This window comes from Onychomys torridus, chromosome 7, assembly GCF_903995425.1.
Source record: "Onychomys torridus chromosome 7, mOncTor1.1, whole genome shotgun sequence".
NCBI lineage: Eukaryota > Metazoa > Chordata > Mammalia > Rodentia > Cricetidae > Onychomys > Onychomys torridus.
In genome coordinates, this window is record NC_050449.1 from 73065249 (window position 1) to 73086616 (window position 21368).

The 21368-nt window shown below is 39.2% G+C and overlaps 1 protein-coding gene across 3 annotated transcripts in view; it reads right to left on the reverse strand.

Annotated features, from left to right (window-relative positions):
• Col12a1 (collagen type XII alpha 1 chain) overlaps nt 1–21368 on the reverse strand; it is a 114966-nt gene that overhangs the window by 31363 nt on the left and 62235 nt on the right. For all 3 annotated transcript variants that reach the window (XM_036193003.1, XM_036193002.1, XM_036193005.1), the window contains 18 exons: nt 21228–21357; nt 19967–20106; nt 19030–19159; nt 17700–17842; nt 16477–16606; nt 15720–15862; nt 13722–13851; nt 11957–12076; nt 10255–10401; nt 9266–9382; nt 8974–9120; nt 8429–8503; nt 6579–6718; nt 4876–4999; nt 4570–4713; nt 2449–2613; nt 1437–1475; nt 1193–1331 (listed from right to left, as the gene is read on the reverse strand). In XM_036193003.1, coding sequence (XP_036048896.1) covers nt 1193–1331; nt 1437–1475; nt 2449–2613; nt 4570–4713; nt 4876–4999; nt 6579–6718; nt 8429–8503; nt 8974–9120; nt 9266–9382; nt 10255–10401; nt 11957–12076; nt 13722–13851; nt 15720–15862; nt 16477–16606; nt 17700–17842; nt 19030–19159; nt 19967–20106; nt 21228–21357 — 2303 coding nt within the window. The remainder of the gene's footprint in view (nt 1–1192; nt 1332–1436; nt 1476–2448; nt 2614–4569; nt 4714–4875; nt 5000–6578; nt 6719–8428; nt 8504–8973; nt 9121–9265; nt 9383–10254; nt 10402–11956; nt 12077–13721; nt 13852–15719; nt 15863–16476; nt 16607–17699; nt 17843–19029; nt 19160–19966; nt 20107–21227; nt 21358–21368) is intronic.

A 21368-nucleotide genomic window follows, 5' to 3' on the forward strand; every position in this document is an offset into this window, starting at 1 on the left:
TCCTTGGCAAAACAACAAAAACCTAATGACATTTATTCTTCCTTCCTTCAAGTCAAAAGTTATGACTTCTGTAGCAACAATAGGCCACCATCATTTAAACTCACATCTTGAGGTGACTGAAAAAAGTTAAATATAGAGTAATAATGTCCACTGGAAAACCTAGCATATTTACCCTTTATAACTAAATATAAAAGACTTAGGAATAAGCCTGGCTGTGGTGGCGCACGCCTTTAATCCCAGCACTCGGGAGGCAGAGCCAGGTGTATCTCTGTGATTTGAGGCCAGCCTGGGCTACCAACTGAGTTCCAGGAAAGGCACAAAGCTACACAGAGAAACCCTGTCTCGAAGGAAAAAAAGAAAAAGAAAAAGAAAAAGAAAGATTTAGGAATATAAAAGATTTCGGAATTTACAATGGATCAAACCACACTATGTGCTCCTCCTTAAAACAAATTAGCTTTGGTTTTAGAATTAGTTTTCCATTGGCTTTCCCAGTGCAATTCAAATTTCAGACATTATTTTCTGACCCCCCTCCTAAATTTCTAAAAGTTTTGTTTCTTCTTGTGCTTTTCTTCCCTGGACTAGCAAACGCATATTTTTCAACATAAAACATTTTTCACCTTAATGACTAAGAAATATTAATGTCTGTTATCATACCCAGGTACAAACTTTCATGAAATAAAATACATCTACAGCTACCCAACAGATTGCTAGAGTATCTGCCAATAAAAACTGCCCTCAGCCTGCCTGATTGTGGCCAAGCCCTTCGTTTTCTAAGGTCTGAAACACGAGATAGAATGTCTGCTCTCATTTCTCACTTATTCCACCCAGCCCTACTGCACCACAGGGGTGAAATGTTCAAAATAATAAACTGCCTTCCTGTTTTAACAGCCTCCCTTAGAAGGGAGTAAACTAAAACCCTAGCCTTCAATTAAAGAGTGTGTTATCCATCCGGCTGTTACCAGGCTGAGAGGTTTGGGTCTGGGAATAATGAGGCTTGGGAGCCAGATTTCTGTGTACAAGCTGCTACAGAACCCTAGGAACATAATTAAGCTGTGTTTAGGAAAGCACAATAGATTATCTATAAGGACTTTTCTGGCAGTTCTTAAGTTCCAAGATTATAGAAAATCAACAGCAATTCCAAGAGCCTCTTGTCCACTCCAAGAAAAGAGGAGCCCCCTGTTTTCACACTTACACTGTTGGCTGATTGATGAATGCATTCTTCTGAAGCCTGTAGGCTGAATAGCTGGGGAAAGACCCTGATTCCAAAGAAACTCCTTGGACAGAAGCAAAGTTCTTTTCTGTCAGGTTGTAAGCTTCAAGCATCTTAAAGCCTTGACATTAAAGAAGAAGATATCAAATGAGTACATTTCAGTTATGTTATTGGGAATATCTTAAAATCTTGAAATAAATTAGCAGAAGTATATACCAATGCTTACCTGGTGAGGTGTAGCCATCCAGATAGATGAGGGGACAACCTGGAACATGAGTGTTCTTTAAGTAGGAGTCACCAACATAATTTAAATAAATGCACAGAAAGTAGCAATTCATGTGTACAAAGCAGAGTTTTTCATTTTAATGTACTATTTATTACTAGACATAATACACACATAAGTATAGCCCTGCCTAGGCCTAGTGCTCTGAACTATTCACATAATTGTCTCCATCACCTAATACCACCAGAACTGTTGCTGATGGTTGAGGGGAAGAAAAATTGATTTAATCTCCCTTTAGCATCTATAGTTCAAAACTGAACTTGAAATTTTAACATTGAAAACAAAATCGTGGGGCTGGAGAGAGATGGCCCAGTGGTTAAAAGCACTGAGTGTTCTTCCAGAGGACCAGGGTTTGATTCCCAGCACCCATATGGCAGCTCACAACTGTCTGTAACTACAGTTCCAGGGGACCTGACACCCTTACACAGGCAAAACAACAATGCACATTAAATAAATGAATTAAATTAAAAAAAAAAAACCCTAAGCTTGAACTAAGAACAAGGCTCAATGGTAGAGCACTGGCCTAGCATATGTCCAACCCTAGATTTAATATCTAGTACTACAGAGAAAGAAAAACAAATAAACAAAAGAGAAAGGCTGGCTTTCTTATTGTTCTCTTGGAGCACAAGCCAGCAAGAGACCAGTTGATTACAAACAGGAAACCATCTTACTGAAATTCTCCTAAATACACAATTCAAAGCTGAAGGCATTGGGCTAATAGAAAAGGGTTGTATTAAAATGATTTGTTTCCATGTGGGGGATATTATATCTTCAAGGCTAAAAATGGACCTCAGGCAAGCACACGTTTAGACTGATCTCAAAAGAGCAATGATTCATCAGTTTCAAGTGATTTCCCAGAATCTATTTATGTCCTGGGCTTGATCCCATACTGTATGGAAAACTGCCTATAAGTAGTCACAAATGAGGTCATGGCTCTGTGCTGACCATGACTTACTTGAAGTGGCAGTTTCACAAACAAACGTGATAAGATTGTCCTCGATCTTCTCAAAAGATTCGAAGTCATCCACAATGAACACATGCCTTTCACTGGGCTTGCTGGCAATGTTGGCGAGTTCACTGTAGTCCACATCAGCCACACCAACAACGAATACGCTGAACCCTGCAAAGTCCCATTGACAAGGGAATCACATATCCTCTTTCCATCATTTATTATTTGAGCAATCAAGAATGAAAGCATCAGAAATCATGCTTTATTTTCTCAGCATGGACAGCAAGTACTTTTTTTTGGCACAAACTCCCTCTAAGAGAAGAATGTGTACTTGTAAATGAACATACACCTCTTCACGGTCATGTTATTTTCTGGCTCATAAAATTCAGTGCATTAGAAATGACACCCTAGCTGGGTCCTGCCTCAACTAACTATACCAGACTTTGCTGTCCCCTCATGGGAGAACTTACCCTTTTGGAAGAGGGGATGAGGAGTGGGTCGGGGAGGGGCTAGTGGGGGGAGCAGAGAAAGGATGAGTGGGGGATCTGTGGTTGGTATGTCAAATGAATTTTTAAAATTTTTTAAATAAAAAAAAAGAAATGACACCCTAATAATTAAAATGTGTAAGTTTTAATACCAGAAGGACTGTGCAGTACACATTATCTTCCACAGATCCATAATTCAAACACACAACTTCAACAGCTCTGTTGGGTTCCATTAACCACTCAAATGCAGAATGGGCTGTTTTAAATTTGAATTCTTGAACCTGAAAAATCAGGGCTCAATGGTAGCACTCTGACCACCTTTAAATACTACAGTGCTTTCTGGAAACATTCTACTATTTAAGCAAACTATTTATTACTACTATTTATTACAAGTAAAGTTTTCATTCTAAATGCTTAACTTGACATTGTAAGAAACAGGCTCTCTAAGGATGAAGATATACACAGAAAAAGACACTCATTTTCCCAACTTTTCTTTATGGCTGAACAAACTTCCTTGTGCACGGATATCACATTCTGTCATCATTTCATCTATTCTATCAAGGGAGGTAGCCAAGGCTCGAATTGAGAAATGCTACATGGTATCTCAAGAGCAGATCCTAGCTTCTGGTTTGTATATATGTGTAGTTACATGTCCTGAGGGTGGATAGAAGCCAATAACTAGACAAGAACCTGAGAGAAGAGAAAAATAAGCCTTAAGGGAGGGGGTAGAGAGAATGACAGAACACATGTCACAGGAGAACAGGTGGAGGAATACCAGGGGTGGAAGGATACAAACAGGGATGCAAGTGCAAGGAGATGGCAGAGAAAAGCAGGTTGGAAAGGAGCAACCAAATTAAGTGTGTATGAAAATCCCATAAGGAAAATTGTTTGTTTTATATGATAATTTTAAACTAAAGCTAAAAGAAAGTGGAACGACTTCACACCAAGTGTGGCTTACTGTCTCAGCCAAATAATTGTGTGAGCTGATGACAACTTCTGTGTAACAGAGTTCTCCACCGTTGAGTGTAGCAGACCACGCACAGCATAGAATACTTCCCAAAATACGCTCACCTGAGGCCCTGCTTGGGGCAATGGCAAAAGAGACAATGTAATAAAAATCCTAGAAAGGCCTGCTCTTATCTCTAATAAGTTTGGACAATGAATCAATAGACATGTTACCAAGGGACTCTTAGGATGTCGGGTTACAAAAATCAGCCCCAACACCATCTCCATGAGACCTCATACTTCTTATTTGCAGCATGTCTTTTGTCACTCTGCATTTGGTATGCACTGGCAAGGATGAGCTATGGCAGAAGAATCCTATCACTCCTTGCACAGGAACAAGTATCAAGATTCATCTCCGATATAGCAAGAAGCCTTCCATTATCACAGTTTCCTGTAGTCTTTCACGCTCCATGGGGAGATTCAGTTGACAACCCTGGATCACATCTCATGCAAAGAATACATGCTATTTTTATGGAATTACCAATTAATTCCATAATGAAATACAAATTAACATTAGAATTATGAAGTAATATAACAAAATAATAGAGTAAAATTAGCAGTTTGGGTCTTTTATATTCACTCCTGCATACTTAAAACTTAAAATATTCTATGCCATGGAATCCATGCTTGTGCTTACCTGACTGCTGAATGACAAATGCAGCCTTCTTCACTTCATCCTGTGACCGGCCATCTGTGACCACAACCAGCACCTTTGGGACATTCTTCCTCATGCCACTCTCCCAGGTCAAGACCTTCTCCTTGATAAACGTGAGGGCCTTGCCTGCAGAGTGAGGTACGAGTGCTTTAGCGTCACCTCAGCGAGAGCTAGCCATTGACCATGCCCAGGTGATAGGGGGATGACATCAGGAGGAGATGATAGCTAGCTTCCATCATCCTGCCAACCCTAGGAAGAGGAGGCTGCACCAGTGCTGCCACACTGTACCTGTTCTTGTGTTTCCTCCTCTGTACCGGATGTTCTGGAGGGCTCCCAGGGCTAGAGCCTTATCGTTGTATGTGTTCAGCTTGAACTCAGACTTGACCTCATCACTGTACTGCACAAAAGAAACCTGAAAGGAAATACATTTAGAGACAAGTGTCGGTTACCCAGTTTGATCTCAGTCTTTCAGTGGTTGCTCCAGTGGCAAAGTGGAGACTGAAGGGTCTAGGACTTAACAAGATATTTTAACTCTTGATACTTAATACTGTAACTGTGACTGGTGTGGTCTCACTGCCTTCTCTAATTTCCAGTCTCTAGTGAAATTGCAATCATTTACATTAATGCCAAAATATTCATAGGAGCTCTTCTCCAAAACATTAGAAGAGATGAGTCAAGCAGGGTAATGGTGATATCCCAGTGTCGGAAACCAGAGCACACCGTCATGTCTCATGAACAGTTGGCTCTCAGCCACCTATACCTTCTCATAGACCTCACTTGTTCTTCATAGTAAATGAAAATGTCAAAGTATCATCATGACTCATTAACAGTTGGCTCTCAGCCACCTACACCTTCTCATGGACCTCACTTGTTCTTCACAGTAAATGAAAATGTCATAGTATGGTCATAATCTCTACTCACAACAAACTTAGTAGCAGTATGACTTACTGGAAAATGTGATTTAGTGGTGTGTAGTCAAGATTCACCAGGATCGTATCCTAATTCTGTCTAATGATAGCTGTGTAATACTGGGCAATCCCTACTTTTCTGGACTTTGGTTTTCTTATCAACAAGATCAAGATAATTATATTTACCTTGTAGGACTGTTTTAAGGATTGGTAATCGTTTATTTGAGCAAAATTAATAAAATGTAATAGCCATTGTTTATAGAAGTACAAGAAATAGCTAAATAATAGCTTGGATGACATTCAAAAAGGAGTTTGGAAGATCACTTCAAAGAGTTTAGAGCCACTGAGTGAGGATGTTTATCTGTTCATGAGTATGCTGGAAACAGTGGAAGAGGGTCTTAGTTTTGTGGCAGGTTACTATAAAATGACTAATTACTCTTTGAGGCTTCTTGTGAAGGCATAAACTTCTCTAAGCTCCTACTCTAGTACAAAAGGAAATACATTGAAAGTGATTCCATAGTAATATAATTGGTAATTACCATCTTAGAAAAACAAACTATCCTTTGGGTCACTAACAGACATTTTTCGGGCTGGGATAATGTATGCGATGTAATAGTAGAGTAGACGCACACCCTTTCCAATCACTGTTCTCATGTTAAGGGCATGACACGACAATGCATTTAATGGGCAGAACTTTGGATGACCTTCCATGGAATGTGCTTTGTGGGAAGTTTCAAGTAGGATATTAAAGTTGGAATCTCCTAAATTCTCCAACAGGACTATCATCTAGACAAAGGGGAAAGCTAAAGGAATATCATCTAGACAAAGGGGAAAGCTAAAGGACTATCATCTAGACAAAGGGGAAAGCTACAGGAACATTTGCTTTACTATTTGTTTGCCCCAAGCACCAAGTTCCTTCCCAAAGACACAAGTCATGGATGTAGCAAACCACAAAGATAAAAAGACAGAGTTTACGAGGAAATGGCTTTCTCCCTTAATAGAGTTGAAAGAAAATAGTACACATTACAAATAAGAAAATAGTAGACACTACAAACAAGCCGTCACTGGTGATGCAACACTCACCTGAATCCCACCAGGGTTGACTTCATCAAAGGCCCCCACAGTATTAAAGATAAATTTTACAACTTTGTTAAAATTGTCATCTCCAATACTCCAAGAGGCATCCGTCAAGAACACAATATCTGCCTTGGCCCCTTTGCACACTGAAAAAAAAAAAAAGGAACACCCAAATCTCCTTAATTTTCTCAGCACTTGGCACTATGTAATTGAAATGCAAATAAAACCTCACTACTCAAATGGTGCAAATGTACAATAAAGTTGAAAAGCGTTGGTCTAAGTGACACTCAGTTTTGGTTCTGGGATACAGTGACTAGATTCATTCTGCGATGATATCATCTTGCCACATGCAATTCTGCAAGCTGCTTCAAAGAATAAATGAAGGGAATCAAATGAAATGCAGTAATATCCGAAGCTAAATATAGGCCATCCCTGGGTCTGGGGATTTTTCAATATAATTATCAAATATTTAGCACAAAATAAAATGTCTCTACTTTCAAATCAGAGTATCAGAACCATAAGTAGGGAAAGAATGAAGAAAAAGATAAAATCTTAAATTGGGCTTATTTTGGATTTGCAACCTTAAAAAACCAAGTTCTAAGGCAATGTTCAGAAAAACTTAGTTCATCCAAACTTAACATATAAAATCTAACTTCAAGAGCAAGTTGGAAGGTAAATTATGGGCTGTGGATGGTAATAACATGTGAATGGAGCTCCAACCATTGTTACAAATGCATCAGTCTGGTCATGAGAGTGACAGATGGAGAGAAGGGTAGGGACCAGGAGAAGATGGTAAGTGTGCTTTCTGCTCTATGTGCTGTGAATCCAAGATGTCCCTGGGAAAAAAAGCTATCTTTTTAAAAACTTAACATGCCTGAAGCCATGATTTTTTTCAGCAGTCTAATTTGAAGAGAGCCCTTATTTTACCTTTTAAATATTATATCTTAATTTTTTGTTTCATTTGCTTTTTTGGTTTTTCAAGACAGGATTTTTCTGTGTAGCCCTGGTTGTCCTGAAACTCATTCTATAGACCAAGCTGGCCTCAAACTCACAGAGATCTGCCTGCCTCTACCTCCTGAGTGCTGGGATTAAAGGCATATACCACCACACCCAGCTTTAAGTGTTTAAATTTAGTTATATAGCAGTTTTAATAAGGGTCCAACCACCTAGATCCTTATAATATGAAAAAAAAAAACTTTGAAAAATTTACATGTTTTCTAAAATCCAAAATGTGGGAAAGAATAAACCAGCAATTGTTTTGCTTGAACTGAACTTGATGCAACACTTAAAAAAAAAAAAAAGAAAAGAAAAGAAAAGAAAAGAAAAGAAAAGAAAATGCCCCCAAATTACTGAGACAGCAGTGTTAATAATAGCTCAGTGTGTTTTTACCAGTTCACTGCAACTGACAATTGAGTCTCAGATTTTGATGAATGGAAATATTTTTAGCTTTGTGTCATCTGGGGCTCTTCTCAGTTCAGAAGCCAGGAATTCTAAAGTCAGAGGCCTAAGTGATTAGGTTTGAGATATAGCCAAAAAGGATCACAGTGCCTGTTGATGCCAGAGAAAAGGGCTGTGGAAGTGTGGCTGTGGAAGATGGAAGGTCCTGTTAGATCTTCTGCTGCAAAACTTAGGAAACAGAGTCCCAGCGAAAGGCCTGGGTTAGTTTATGACTGATTTGATTCACCCCAAAATGTGCCTAGAAAAAGAGGAACAAGTAACTGGTAATCCTGTTTTCCTCTGTAAAACTTCCTCAACAGAAATAGTATCAGAGTGTTCTGAATCAGCTGTAGGTTGCGTGTCTGTGGCATAATTCTAGGATCCCTTCAGGCTGACTTTTTAAGATTAGCTTCACTTACCATCGCGAGCAGGTGGAATAGTGGGAGGGGGAGAAGGTGTGGGTGGTTCTGTAGGAGCTTCTGTCGGTTTTACAGCTAGAATTCCAAAGACATAGTTAGAAAAACATAACATGTGCCCATTCCCTATCCCACAAAGGAAAGGAGTACTCTAACCCATTAAGATTCAAGACTTAGAAAGCAGAGGTCCGGCCCACTGGCAATGACTGAAGGGTGATTCCATTCTATCTAGAGTCTGTATCCCCAGTCAGCTCTCAGATCAACTACACTACAGAAAGCAGAGGTTCAGAGGGAGGACCTGCGACCTTCAGAGAGGCCACATGAGTAATGTGTTCATCTGCTCACTATCATCAGGACCATGTCTCTTTTCCAAAGCCCTTTCCTTAAAATACCACCAATAAAGACAGTTGCTACAGACATAGGTCCTGAACTAGCCACATGCTCTGCTTCTGGAAACCATCACCCTAGTATTGCTACCCCAGGGAAGAAAGGCCTGCACAGGTATCAGTACACCTCTGGCTCTACTCTCCAGGTGACTTGGAGCTTACTGGTCTGTTCTTTGATGGGGACACCAGGCCCCTCCAGATTTGGTGTCTGCACAAAAACAGTAACGCCGTACTCAGCCTCTGGGGAGAGGCCGGTGAAGCAGTGGCTGGTTTCTGATCCTCGCACTGTGATTTCTTGTCCTCTGGTTCCTGATTGTGACAACAGGGGGAAATGCAAGGGTTATCATCCATTATCTCTAAGGCCGTGTTACATGATGGTTTATCTACAAATTCTGCAGGGCTGCAGGGTGAGATGTTTCGACTCCAGGCTCAGTCTGTTTTCTTGTACACATACCATCCGCAGGACTCAGTTTCAGCCTGTAGGAAGTAGCTGCCCGGTGAGGTGACCATTTGACACAGAACGTATCCCATCCAACCTGGTAAGTTTTCAGATCTGTCACGTTTAAGTACACTACAGAAGAAAAAAATAGATTCCTTTTGTATACTAAAGGGGGAAAAAAGCATACTGTTGACTGTAATACAATGTTCAAGTATCCACAATAAAAGAAAATGAAAATAAATGCTTGATATCTCACTGTGTCTTGTTATGAGAGACTTACATCAAACATGTATGAAAATGTGGCAGAGACAAAATCATCCACCAGTGGTTTTCTTTTCTTTTCTTTTTTCCTTGAAACAGAGTCTCACTACATAGCTCTTGCTGTCCTGGAATTCACTCTGTAGACCAGGCTGGCTCAAACTCAGAGAGATCTCCCTGCCTCTGCCTCCCAAGTGCTGGGATTATAGGCGTGCACCACTATACCTGGCTTCCATCAGTAATTTTCAAGGAAAAGAAATCGTATAGGCCCTGAAAATGTGAGTGTCATTTACAAAATAACAATAAAGTTTTCTGAAATACTAGCTCTTGAATCCTATAATACTTATCAAAAAAAGCTTGGGGACAATAAAACCTGAGAGATAAATCACTGATTTGGTATTTCTATCAGATTATGTCAACAAATGCAAGTGTGTTAACATCCAATGTTAGACAAAAAAAAAAGCAACACAACAATACATAGTTAAATGATATTGTATAACTTCAATATTTTAAATATCAAAATATAATATTCTATATCAAATAAATATCACTTCCTCCTCCTATATACATGCATATAATCTAAGTTGCTTAGAGATTTATATAGATGTTTTAACTGTACACAAAATGGTCTACCAATTTGATACTGCAGAAAATATGTACATTAGGGAAAAGTAAAATTCCAAAAAGATGGCCTGGAAAGTTTTACTCTACCATTTCTTATAATCACAAAGTGATGTACAACTCACATGTGGTGCCTTGATCTGTGAGGGGAATACTGAGTCCAGAGTCATACTGAGCATAAACACTGACATCATAGGTAGTGCTGGGATTGAGATTGTGTAATGTGTATGATGTCACTTCTCCAACAAAGGCTTCCATGGGCTCATTGGAACCTTTAATAACAACAAAAGGACACAGAATTACATGATCCCTAGCTTCAGTTTTTGCTCAAGATTAAACATATTAATTTGAAAAATCAAATGGTAGGATTTTAACACCTGAATTCCAATAGTCCTTTAGGCACTTTTTACTATAGACATGCCACATTGTGCAGTGACTAGGAACCTGCAAGCACAGTCTAAAGTCCGAAGTCTTATCCTCAAAGCAGTGCACAGTGGTATAGAGAATAAGGTCAGCATGGATCAGTGTCCCCTTAGTGAACCCATTCTCTCCTTTTATTTAAAGCCTTGTTTGCCAGCCAGAATAGCGCTTTCCACAGACTAAAGACTCAGCTAACATTTGTATTTGTTGTAGCAATGATCTAAGAATGTCTGTCTTGGCCCACACTCCACATTTATTATTTACTTGAGGCCCTCAATTATCAAAACCCCTTCATACTTCGGATTCTCTGTCTGTCTCTGGCACAGCTTCACATTTGCTTTCTCCTGATTTCTCACCTTTGTATTGTTCACAGTCTCCCAGGGCACATGGAAGATGCCCAAGGAAACTAGACTGGACACAGACAGACAGAATATACAAAGACATCAAATTGTTTTTTTCAAGGAGGTGGTGATTTAGCTGAAAATCTCACTGGGGAGTTGAAAGCAAGCCTGGACAAACCACAGTGCATAAAAACCTATGCTTTGAACAGAATAAAATTTTAGTGCCATAGGAAAAATATACACGTTTACATGGGGTTAATATTCATTATTTCATGATCATAACAACATAGATGATGCCTGAATGTAAGCATCTTCAATCTGTTCAACTTTATGTACCAGATAAAAATTTTTCTCTTTTATTTATTTTATTTTATATATCAACTGTGATTGGTATGATGACATTTTCCAATAAAATTAAATTCAGGACTTAGACAAATTTATTTGATGGAAAATTTGCTTGATTTTGTTATATTCCTCTAATTCTTTTTTATAGTATTCTTATTTTATAATTAACCTAATTTCATGTATCAGCCACGGATTCCCCAGTCCTCCCTCCTCCCACTCCCCAGCCCTCTCCCCCAAACCACCCCCCACTCCCACTTTGTCCAAGGCAAGGTCTCCCCTCTCTTTTATATTTATATTTTTCTCTTTTATATATAATATTTGTATTATTGTTTGAGAATTTCACACAATGTATTTTAATCGTACTCATTTCCACTCTTCCCCTAACTCCTCCCAGATCTACCTCTACTACCCCACCCTCTCTAAACACTGTGTATTCTTTTAGGTTTAGTAGCCCATTGAATCCAATTTGTGCGGACTATATACTCTAAAGTGTGGGGGCATCCATTAGAGAATGGCCACAGATCAAGATTTTCAATTGTAAAAATTTCCTCATGCACACCCAGAGTAATAATGATACTTTAGGCTGATGAATTGAATACTGTTTCTGGAAATGGTACCTCTAGTATAAAAGGTCTTGATGTGTTTACAGGAGAATCCAATAGTAAATCCAATGTAAATAACTTACCAACATATTCCTATTATGATAAATGTGATTCCTTACCCACTGGCTTGTACACAATTTTATATCCAAGAACTGGTGAGGGTGAAGGGTCCCAGGACACTCTGAACCTTGTATACCATTCATCAGAGATGTGTATGTTCTGAGGAGGAAGCAATCCCACTGCAAACACACATTGGCAAACGTCACTGCCTTGTTAGGACATTTCTGTGAGAACAGATTAATTTCTAATAGCCTATAGTTTCTTTATCCAGAAAGCCATTGTCAAGTTCCAAAGAAAACTTTGCAGTTTTTCAAATTCAAACAGCAATTCAAATGGACACTAAAATGGATTATGTTCAGAAGATCTCAGTAGCAAAGTCCAGAGGTGGTGTGCAATAAGGCTCCAAATTGAAGACAATTAAAGAGGTCTCAGAATCTTCTTTGCAATGTATGTACCACACACAGTATTAGAACCAGAGGTACATTAGAGACTATCTGGTAGATACTTCCTTACATAAATAAGATATAATATTCACAAAAGACCAGCAAAAGGGTGACTAAAGTCACATTCTGTCCCTACCCTCTCTGTCCTCCTCACAGCCTAGAGTCTCAGTCAGCCAGAGATTTTGCCCCAAACCTATAATCTTACCCAAAATGCGTAACTTGGAAAATCAGTGCTGTTTAGGTGGTATTCTACACAGTCATTGAGTTATTGCCTACTGCATTAAAGAAATTATTAATCCAACATAAAAACTTTGTTTCCATGAGGGAAATTAGACATGGCTTTGACCCTTCCTAGAGAATTCAAAGTTTATTTAACATTTTGGTAAGCCCAAAATTCTGGAGTACTCCATTTTCCCCAGAAAGTTATCAAAATATATTTTAAATATGAGAAAGTAGGAAAGTGAGTTGCTAAGCTAGAAACATCTAGTCACTAGAGCATCCATAAATAACACAGATTTCCATGCTGTAGACACGAACTTGAATCAACTCTAGTCAGTTTTTCTGTTAGAAGTGTCCCAGTGTTACTCTTCACAAATTCTCTAATGTGGTCAATAACATTTAAACCCAAAAAGACTTTGAACTATGTAACTAAGGAGATTTTCTGAATGGAGTAAGAACACACCATGTCAGTATTTACAGAACTGGAGCCCAGCCTGCCTTGTGGGAACCAATGGCTTCTCAACCTTAGCTGTTACACATCAGAAGAGCCACAGGCCACACCTCAAGCCAAGTGCATTGGCTCCTCTGGAAAAGGCTCCCAAGTAAGCACTTTTTTAAAAGGTTTTCAGGTAATTAAAAAAAAAAAAACTAGAGAATCTTTAAGCCTCATGAAATTGCTACCAATACAGAGTGGGCCAGAACATTGGTTACTCTCTGTAGATTATCTGAAGTGATAATTTTAAGCTACATTTTTAGGAAGATGACTCATAATCATTTTGCTTCTTTATTTGTGTGTTGGGACTCAATCATAACGGAGGATGTCTAGCTGGTACTACATTAAGTTACAACTACAGCCTTGCCTGACACCATGCATTACTCAGAGCACACTATAAAGAAAAATAAAATGATCTCAAGCAAAGGGAAATATGTAGATCCTTGTCACCCTCTTTCTCCTCTTATTATACCTTTAAAAGGTTAAGAAATAAATTATACCCTCATGTCATCATTGTAACAAAATTCAGTGTCTAACATAGACTATGATATGGGTTATTAATGTAGTGGACAAGATGCACTGGTGAAGACAAAAATTCACAGTTGTAAATGGTATAGTGGTGTTAAAGCATGAGCACTCCAAAGAAGGAAAAATCATGAACATACTGACCAGTCCTTCCATTTCCAGTCAGATGACCACCATCTCCATCCTCATAAATGGCAATGACAGTAATTTTATATGGAGTGTCCGGTTGCAAGGGTTGCAATATTACATTGTTTCTCCTGCCTGGGACTGTGGTCTGTAAGGAAAGTTCAATTATACATTTATTTCCAATAAGAAAACACCTAGATCAAACAGCCTATGCTGTTTTTATATAGTCCTGTGAACAAAAATGATTCTTTATGCTTTCCTTTTCTTTCAAAATGCTCTGAGAAAGGCAAATTTATCTAGCCTGCCTCTACACAGCTTGGGAGAATAGTTTAAGGCTGGAGAGACCTGGGCTCAAATCCCAAACCAGCCAATAAGCAGTCATGTAACAAAACATCGCTGGAGGAAAGTATGAACACTAAAGACAGTAACACATCCTGGAGTGCATCACTGAGCCTACCATGGCTGATTTTGTCTGCCTCATCTTTCATCATAGCACATCACATTTCTAGGTGGAGGACATGCTGTGGACCAGATGCCCATTAATCAGCAAAAATGGACAGTTTCCCACCCTCAAGAATATTAGTTTAGTTGATACTAATTAAGTGTAGGTTAGAAAAAAAGGAAATGGAAAATGCATTAGACTCCCTCCTCAAAGATGAATGGACCAGTCATGGCTTAACCTCACTTCAGTCTTGTACAAACACCGTGGCTAAGCCTCCTGGCCTGGAATCCCCTAACTACAACCAGTGAAGTGCTAAAAGAAATCATATTTTCAATGTTTTCAGAAAGCATGGGAACATTTTTTTCCCAGCGAGGAAGAAAAAACATTAAACATGAGTAGTAAAATCATTTATCTCACCAGGCGGTGGTGGCACATGCCTTTAACCCCAGCACTCAGGAGACAGAGGCAGGCAGATCTTTGTGAGTTGGAGGCCAGCCTGGTCTACAGAGCAAGATCCAGGAAAGGCGCAAAGCTACACAGAGAACCCCTGTCTCGGAAAAAAAAATCATTTATCTCATTTTTATTCTTAAAATTCTAATTGACAATTACCCATTTCTTATTAATAAAATAGGACTTCAATTAAAAATTGCTGTGTCTAAAACAAGATTAAATATTTCACCACATGAAATAAGTGTATGGAAGAAGAAAGATTCTAAGAGGATATACATGGTGAAAGGGCTGCAAACCACAAATCTAACTACTTTACAATCACCATTTGAGGTAATCTAGGAGCTTATCACAGAAACCAATCAGTAAGTGTCAGTGTGCATGGTTTTCCAGCTATAATGAAAATCTGAGAAACTTGAGGGGCTAAATATGGTGGCCCCAGGGCAGAGTGCTTGACTAACACACACAAGGCCCTGGTAGATCCTCAGAACCACACAAAGGAAGAGGGAAAAACTTGAGCCTGTGTCCAGGGAGACACAATGTGCCACTGCAAAGACTTTGGAGAGACTCGTGATATAAGTCACTGGGAGAGAGATTTTTTCTCATGCCCAAAGTCCTGCGTTCAATTCTTAGTCAGAGAATCAAAGTTAAAGGGGGTGGAAAGAGGAAGGAAGGGAGAAATGGAGAAAGTTATCTTAGAACTAACTAACAGGAGATTGCATACGTTCCAAAGCAAGAGTACAGAAAAAAAAAATGTGAGTTTAGAGAAAATGGAGACTGGGACTGAGCTAATAAGGGGAGACCATGCAGAGGAATTAGAGTTGACAGGTAAGGTTGGAATAATCCCATCATCTGAACATTAATTTGGATGTTACAAATTAATATACAGCATGTTACAGTAGACCTTTTAATGTAAGTAGGCAGTTAGAAATATAAAACAAGACAGCTTTTCAATCAGTCCTTATAATAGAAATGATACCCAAATCATGTTGTCCCACATATTACATCAGAGAAAACTATGTAAACTCTGACAAACAAGATCCAAGGACTCAGTAATAGCTTAGTTGCTTAATTAATTCTTCTTAGAAGAATGATTTTTAATGACAATAAATGGGTATTATACGTACATATTCATCAATTGGATCACCAACAGTAGGAGAGTAGATGATCCTGTATTGCTGAACTGGCCCATCGGCATGGTCCCAGGCTACAGAAAGGCTGTTGGTTGTCTCCCCAAAGACACGTAGATTCCTTGGACCACTTCGTGGAACTAAAGAAAATACAGTTGAGTTTGCTGCTTGCCTGACAGCATTTCCCAGGGCAGTTTACAGAAAGTGCTTATGAGAGCTTCACCGTTCACGACGCTTACTCCCCTGTGATACAGTACACATTCTTCTGTGGTTTTAATGTGGCATCACACAGCATAGCATGCTACATGTCAAAGCTATAGTTACAAGCTGATCTTCCAACAAAACAGAGCTAGGTTTGAGCCTAAATATGCAGATTGGGAAAGAAAGGGATCCTTTTAGCCACTATAACATCCTCCATTTAATGAAATAGAGAGACTAAGCCTTCACATTTCCAAAGTGCCTGTTTAGTGAGAAAATCCACTGCATTAAAAAGGAAGAGGGACAAAAAAGGAAAACCCTCTTTCATTTAGAGCCCATATTTTTTTAAATGGTGAAATTAAATTCATCCAGTGGAAGAGATGGTTGTGGACACATAGCCTGAGCCTGAAATGTAAATGTGGGAGATCCCAGGCAGAATTACATGCAGAGGCTACCCTGCCCTACACAAGAGTCCTTGACATCCCTCACTCACCACCCACCAATCACTCCTCACTCAATGACAAGAGATAAAGTGGAAAAGGGGTTTTTGCCTCACGTGTTCGGCCCTGGCTGGGGCTGGGATTCCCCTCTCCATCTGAGTAGAGAGCCACAATGTTCACAGAATAGGGTGTGTCAGGAATCAGCCTCTCCAGATGCACCGTGCGGGTATTCCCTGGCACAACAATCTAAAGGAGAGAAAACATGCCAAAGTCTGTCTGACAGCCACCCAGATACTTGCCAGGTCTTCAGTTAGTCAGCATAATAGTATTTATCGTGAAAGGCTGAGCCCAGGCACGTTAGAAGCCAAGTGTGCTCCTCTGCAAGATCTGCCTCTAGCACATTATTAGATGCAAGTTATTCTCAGAAATGCCCTTATTTGCTTCTTATCTCCAATTTATATTGCTCATAAAGACTTGTAAATGGAATATCTAGGATGCACATTTGCTCAGAGTAGATCCTGAATGTCACGTACATATGAGAGAAGGGATCCCATGCCAGTGCCAGAGAGATTTACTGTTAAGACAGAAATTTTGGATAAGGGTAAAGTTGTGTGAATATGTCATATCAAATACAGGGGCATTAAAATCAATGCTACTGCAGAATACACTCATTGCTTATCACTTTCTTATTTTTGCTCACCATTGCTCACTTTTACAGACTTGTCATTGCATAAATTTATTTCCCCTTCAGTGTTGTAATGCTATTATTATTCACATAAGTAATTTCTGATTTGTATGTTATTGGCCTATTCACAAAACAGAACTGGAATTGTATCGGGAAGATGACTGCAAGTCTATAACCATATCATCCCAAACATGCATGATTTCATCTGGTCTCAGAAGTTAAATAGTCTGGCTAGCACTTGAATGAAATACTGAAGAGACATTGTAATTTGTAAGAACCAATAAAGGTTAACTTAACATATATTCATAGCAAGGACATGTGAACTTTCCCAACGTATCTATTATTGAAAGTTCTAGAAATGGTATGCATCTCTTATTATTAACTTAGCCAATTTGCATTTCCTCCAAGTTCTTTTCTGAGAAAACTTATAATTAATATACTTGTCTTAACTCATCAAACACAATAATTTAAATGTTATACAATAGCATATTTGTGGACTATATTCTTAAAGGCTCCTAAATGTTACTCAAACATGCAACTATAATAATCAGGAAGTATAATCTCCATGAGAGGCAGTAACAGCAATAATTGGCTTATTGTTCCTAGCCATCTACAAGATTCTTTGCTGAGCTCTAAGATGATGAAATTACTTACAGATTCTGAGGGTCTTGTGCCAGCCACAGGAGAGTATACAATGCGGTACTGCTGTACTGGGCCTGGAGCAGGGTCCCAGCGGACATCAAGGCTGTTGGGCGTAGGGTTATACACTTGGATATTTCTTGCCAGTCCTCTCACCACTGAGGAAAGGAAAGCCAATGACTATTTCTCATGTCTGTTTATACATGTCAAGCTTTTCATCACTTTTCCACAAGTTACACTCTCTAATAGGATAAAATCCTATCCACTTTATGCTGCTATCTACACATGAAAGCACAATAAAACTCTCCAAACACATAGTTAGTCAAAGTTAGCCTTTGCCAACATGGAGTCAATGTTGCTTTCAATAAAAATAAGTGAGTATGAGCAACAAGGTTGGGCTGGCCTTAAAAGGACGTGGAACTAGGGAAAGGAAACAGAAAAGTAGCTGAGTTTCCAGTAAAGTAATGGGGCCAGAGGAAAGATTTTATATAGCCCGCCTTCTGACCAACAGAAAGATATGGAGCCTATCAGATTCAGTGAGCTGCTTTCAATCATTCATTCCTGCATTATTCAACACTGGCTGTGGAATATCTTCTGTGATTTAAAAAAAAAAAAAAAAGACCAACGAAGAGACAAGTCAGTTCTCAATCAACGTCCACCAATAAAATTTAGAAAATTAAATTGGCATACTAACCCCAAACTCTAGCGTAATCAACAGCATCATCTCTCTAGACCCCTGATCTCCCTCCCCGCCCAGGAAGCTACCCATGCTTGTTCCCCTCCAACCAGCTGCAAGTATGTTTTAAAAGTCAGGAAGATATTTATAAGTGTGCACAAAAGCCTAAGCAATATCCAGAGAGGAACAATAAAAGCATTTAAACTAATTTATCTACATTAATAGTGAATGAAAGCACACAGGTTCTTAATACCAAAAGCACTTCAGCAGCAACCCAGAGAAATCCACAACCAAGTAATAAAGCAAACAGGTTTCAACAACCTACACTATAAAATACAATGACAAAACCAAGCTTCATTCAAACTTACAAGATGCAAAGCACAGCCCCATATGTTTTTGTCAGTGAAAGAGAATAACCAAGATCACACAAGGATTAATATGATATACATTGATAGATTCTGAAATTATAATTTCAAAGTAATGCCATTTAAAGGTTACTTTATCCAATAGGTTAATAGTTGGTGTTGGAAATGTGAACTATAGGTCATTTTGATGTTTTTAATCTTCTCATTCTGGCCTTTTTAAAAATTTTCTTTCACGACCAATGAGACCTTTACCAGGCAGAGCAATGTCTATAATGAAAAGTTAATTCTCCTGCTTTTGACTTACATGTCCTTCCAGTGTCTGATGTGCGTCCGCCATCACCTTCTGTATAGACAGGAACCACTGTGACAGTGTATGGAGTATCTGGCTGCAGGTTCCTAAGAATGGCATAGTTGGTATTTCCAGGGATTGGTACCTAAAGATTATAGTAAAACACAGAGCATTGAATTTGAAAATGATAAAGGAGCTAATTCTACAAGTAATATAATGCTATGGGATATCCTGTATGTTGTGAATTTATGTTGCTATGATTAATTGATAAATAAAATGCTGATAGGCCAGTAGCCAGGCAAGAAGTATAGGATAGGCAGGACAAACAGAGAAGAGAGGCTGGGAGGTGGAAGTCTAGGGGAGACACCAACCTACCATCCAGGGAACAACATGTAAAGGCAACAGGTAAAGCCACGGAACACATGGCAACATATAGATTAACAGAAATGGGCTGAGTTAAGTGTAAGAGCTAGTCAATGGTAGACCTGAGCTAATGGTCCAGCTAACTTAATTAATATAAGTTTCTGAGTGATTAGTTTATAAGTAATTGCAGGGTCCATGGTGCTGGGCAGGACTGGAGAAAACTCCAGCTACAATATAATACCAACCACCTCAAGGTGATTGCGAGAAGTCATGAAGACTTCTCTTTATATAGTGTGTCCCTATATCTCCTACTTCAATCAGCACCCAAACCATGGTCTTCCTACTCCCTAGACTCCAAAGCACCAAGTATGGGTCCTCTATCAATTCCTTTGCATTAATATAAATTCTTCCCTTTTAAACAACTTAACTCTTCCCAATTTCCTTTTAAAAACCAATCACCTAAAGTTTAAACAGACTAGCATTTTCCACTTAGGAGTGAGTTGGAGGCCAGCCTGGTCTACATAGCAAGTTCCAAGACAGCGAGGGATACATAGAGAGACTCTGTCTCAAAAATAATAATAATAATTACCAGTTCTTCTGGACCACCTGCTGTTGGGGCATAGAAGAGTTTGTACTGGCGAGGATTGCCCTCTGCATGGTCCCAGCGAACACTCAAGGTGCTGGTAGAAGGATCATAGACTCTCAAGTTCCTCACAGTATTCAGAGGTTCTGAAATACACAGGAAGTACACTGTAGTGGTGCTCTAACTAGCAAATATATCTGAAACACGGGTTAAACAATATCTTTAGCCCACCTAGAACATAGCAGACACCCTACAGATATTTGTTAAAATAATAATTAAAGAAATAAAAGGTTAGCACATCTGTGGTATGTGTGTCTCATCTATCTGCCAGACATTTTGGTTCCCTGAACTTTTCTTTTAATCCTGGTAGAAAATAACATTTTGTTTACACAAATAAAGACATAGTTAAAAAACAAGAACATTAAAAACAACAACTACCGTCTTAAAAGATTCATCTATGGCTCAGAGAACATCATGGAGGAGAGGGCAGAGAGACTGTAAGAGCCAGAATATCAGGAAGTCTGCAGTGAAACAGTCTCTCCTAAAAACAGCTGCATAAACAAGATCAGAACAGTAGTGATATCGATGGGCATTTAGACATGGAATGAGAATATTTTCATGGGGTCCTACCCCTAGACAAAGAACTACAAACAATGATTGACTTCAGGGAGGAGAATTAGCCTCTCTCAGGGATTTTTAATTGAGTCTTTTTTAATTCGTTTTTCAATGCAGGGTGGCCAGCCTTGAAACTATATACATACAAACAGCAAAAATGGACTGAACTGGTTGTATCTACATATACTTGTGTACACACACACACACACACACACACACACACACCATGCGTGCGCGCAACAAACACAATCAAAGAAAAAGAGGCTATTGCCAGGTAGTGCGCGCCTTTAATCCTAGCACTTACAAGGCAGAGGTAGTTGGATCTCTGTGAGTTGAAAGCTAGCCTGGACTACATGGTGAGTTCCAGGATAGCCAGAGTTATGTAGACAGAATCTGTCTCAAAGAGACAGGGAGGGGGGGGGCAGGCTTGACAGTAGGGAGGGGTGGTGGGTTGGTGGGTAGGGTTTGAGGTAAAGGACGCTGGGCTAGAAGGAGAAAGGGAGCAAGAGGTGATGTAATTCTTTTTCAATTTAAAATGTTCTTAAAACTTCTTAAACTTAAACTTTTGAAAAATCAGTAAGACATTCTGTTTTCTCAGTGTTTCTAGAAGATATGATTTCATTCATGGTGATTATTAAGAAGCTGCACTCACTCGTCTTGCCCCTTCCGGTCATTCGGCCTCCTTCACCGTCTGGATACTGGGAGGACACGGTGATAGTGTACGGAGTGTCAGGCTTCAGTTTCTGCAGGACCACGCTGTTCTGCCGTCCTCCTACTGTGGTCTTCAGGAAAA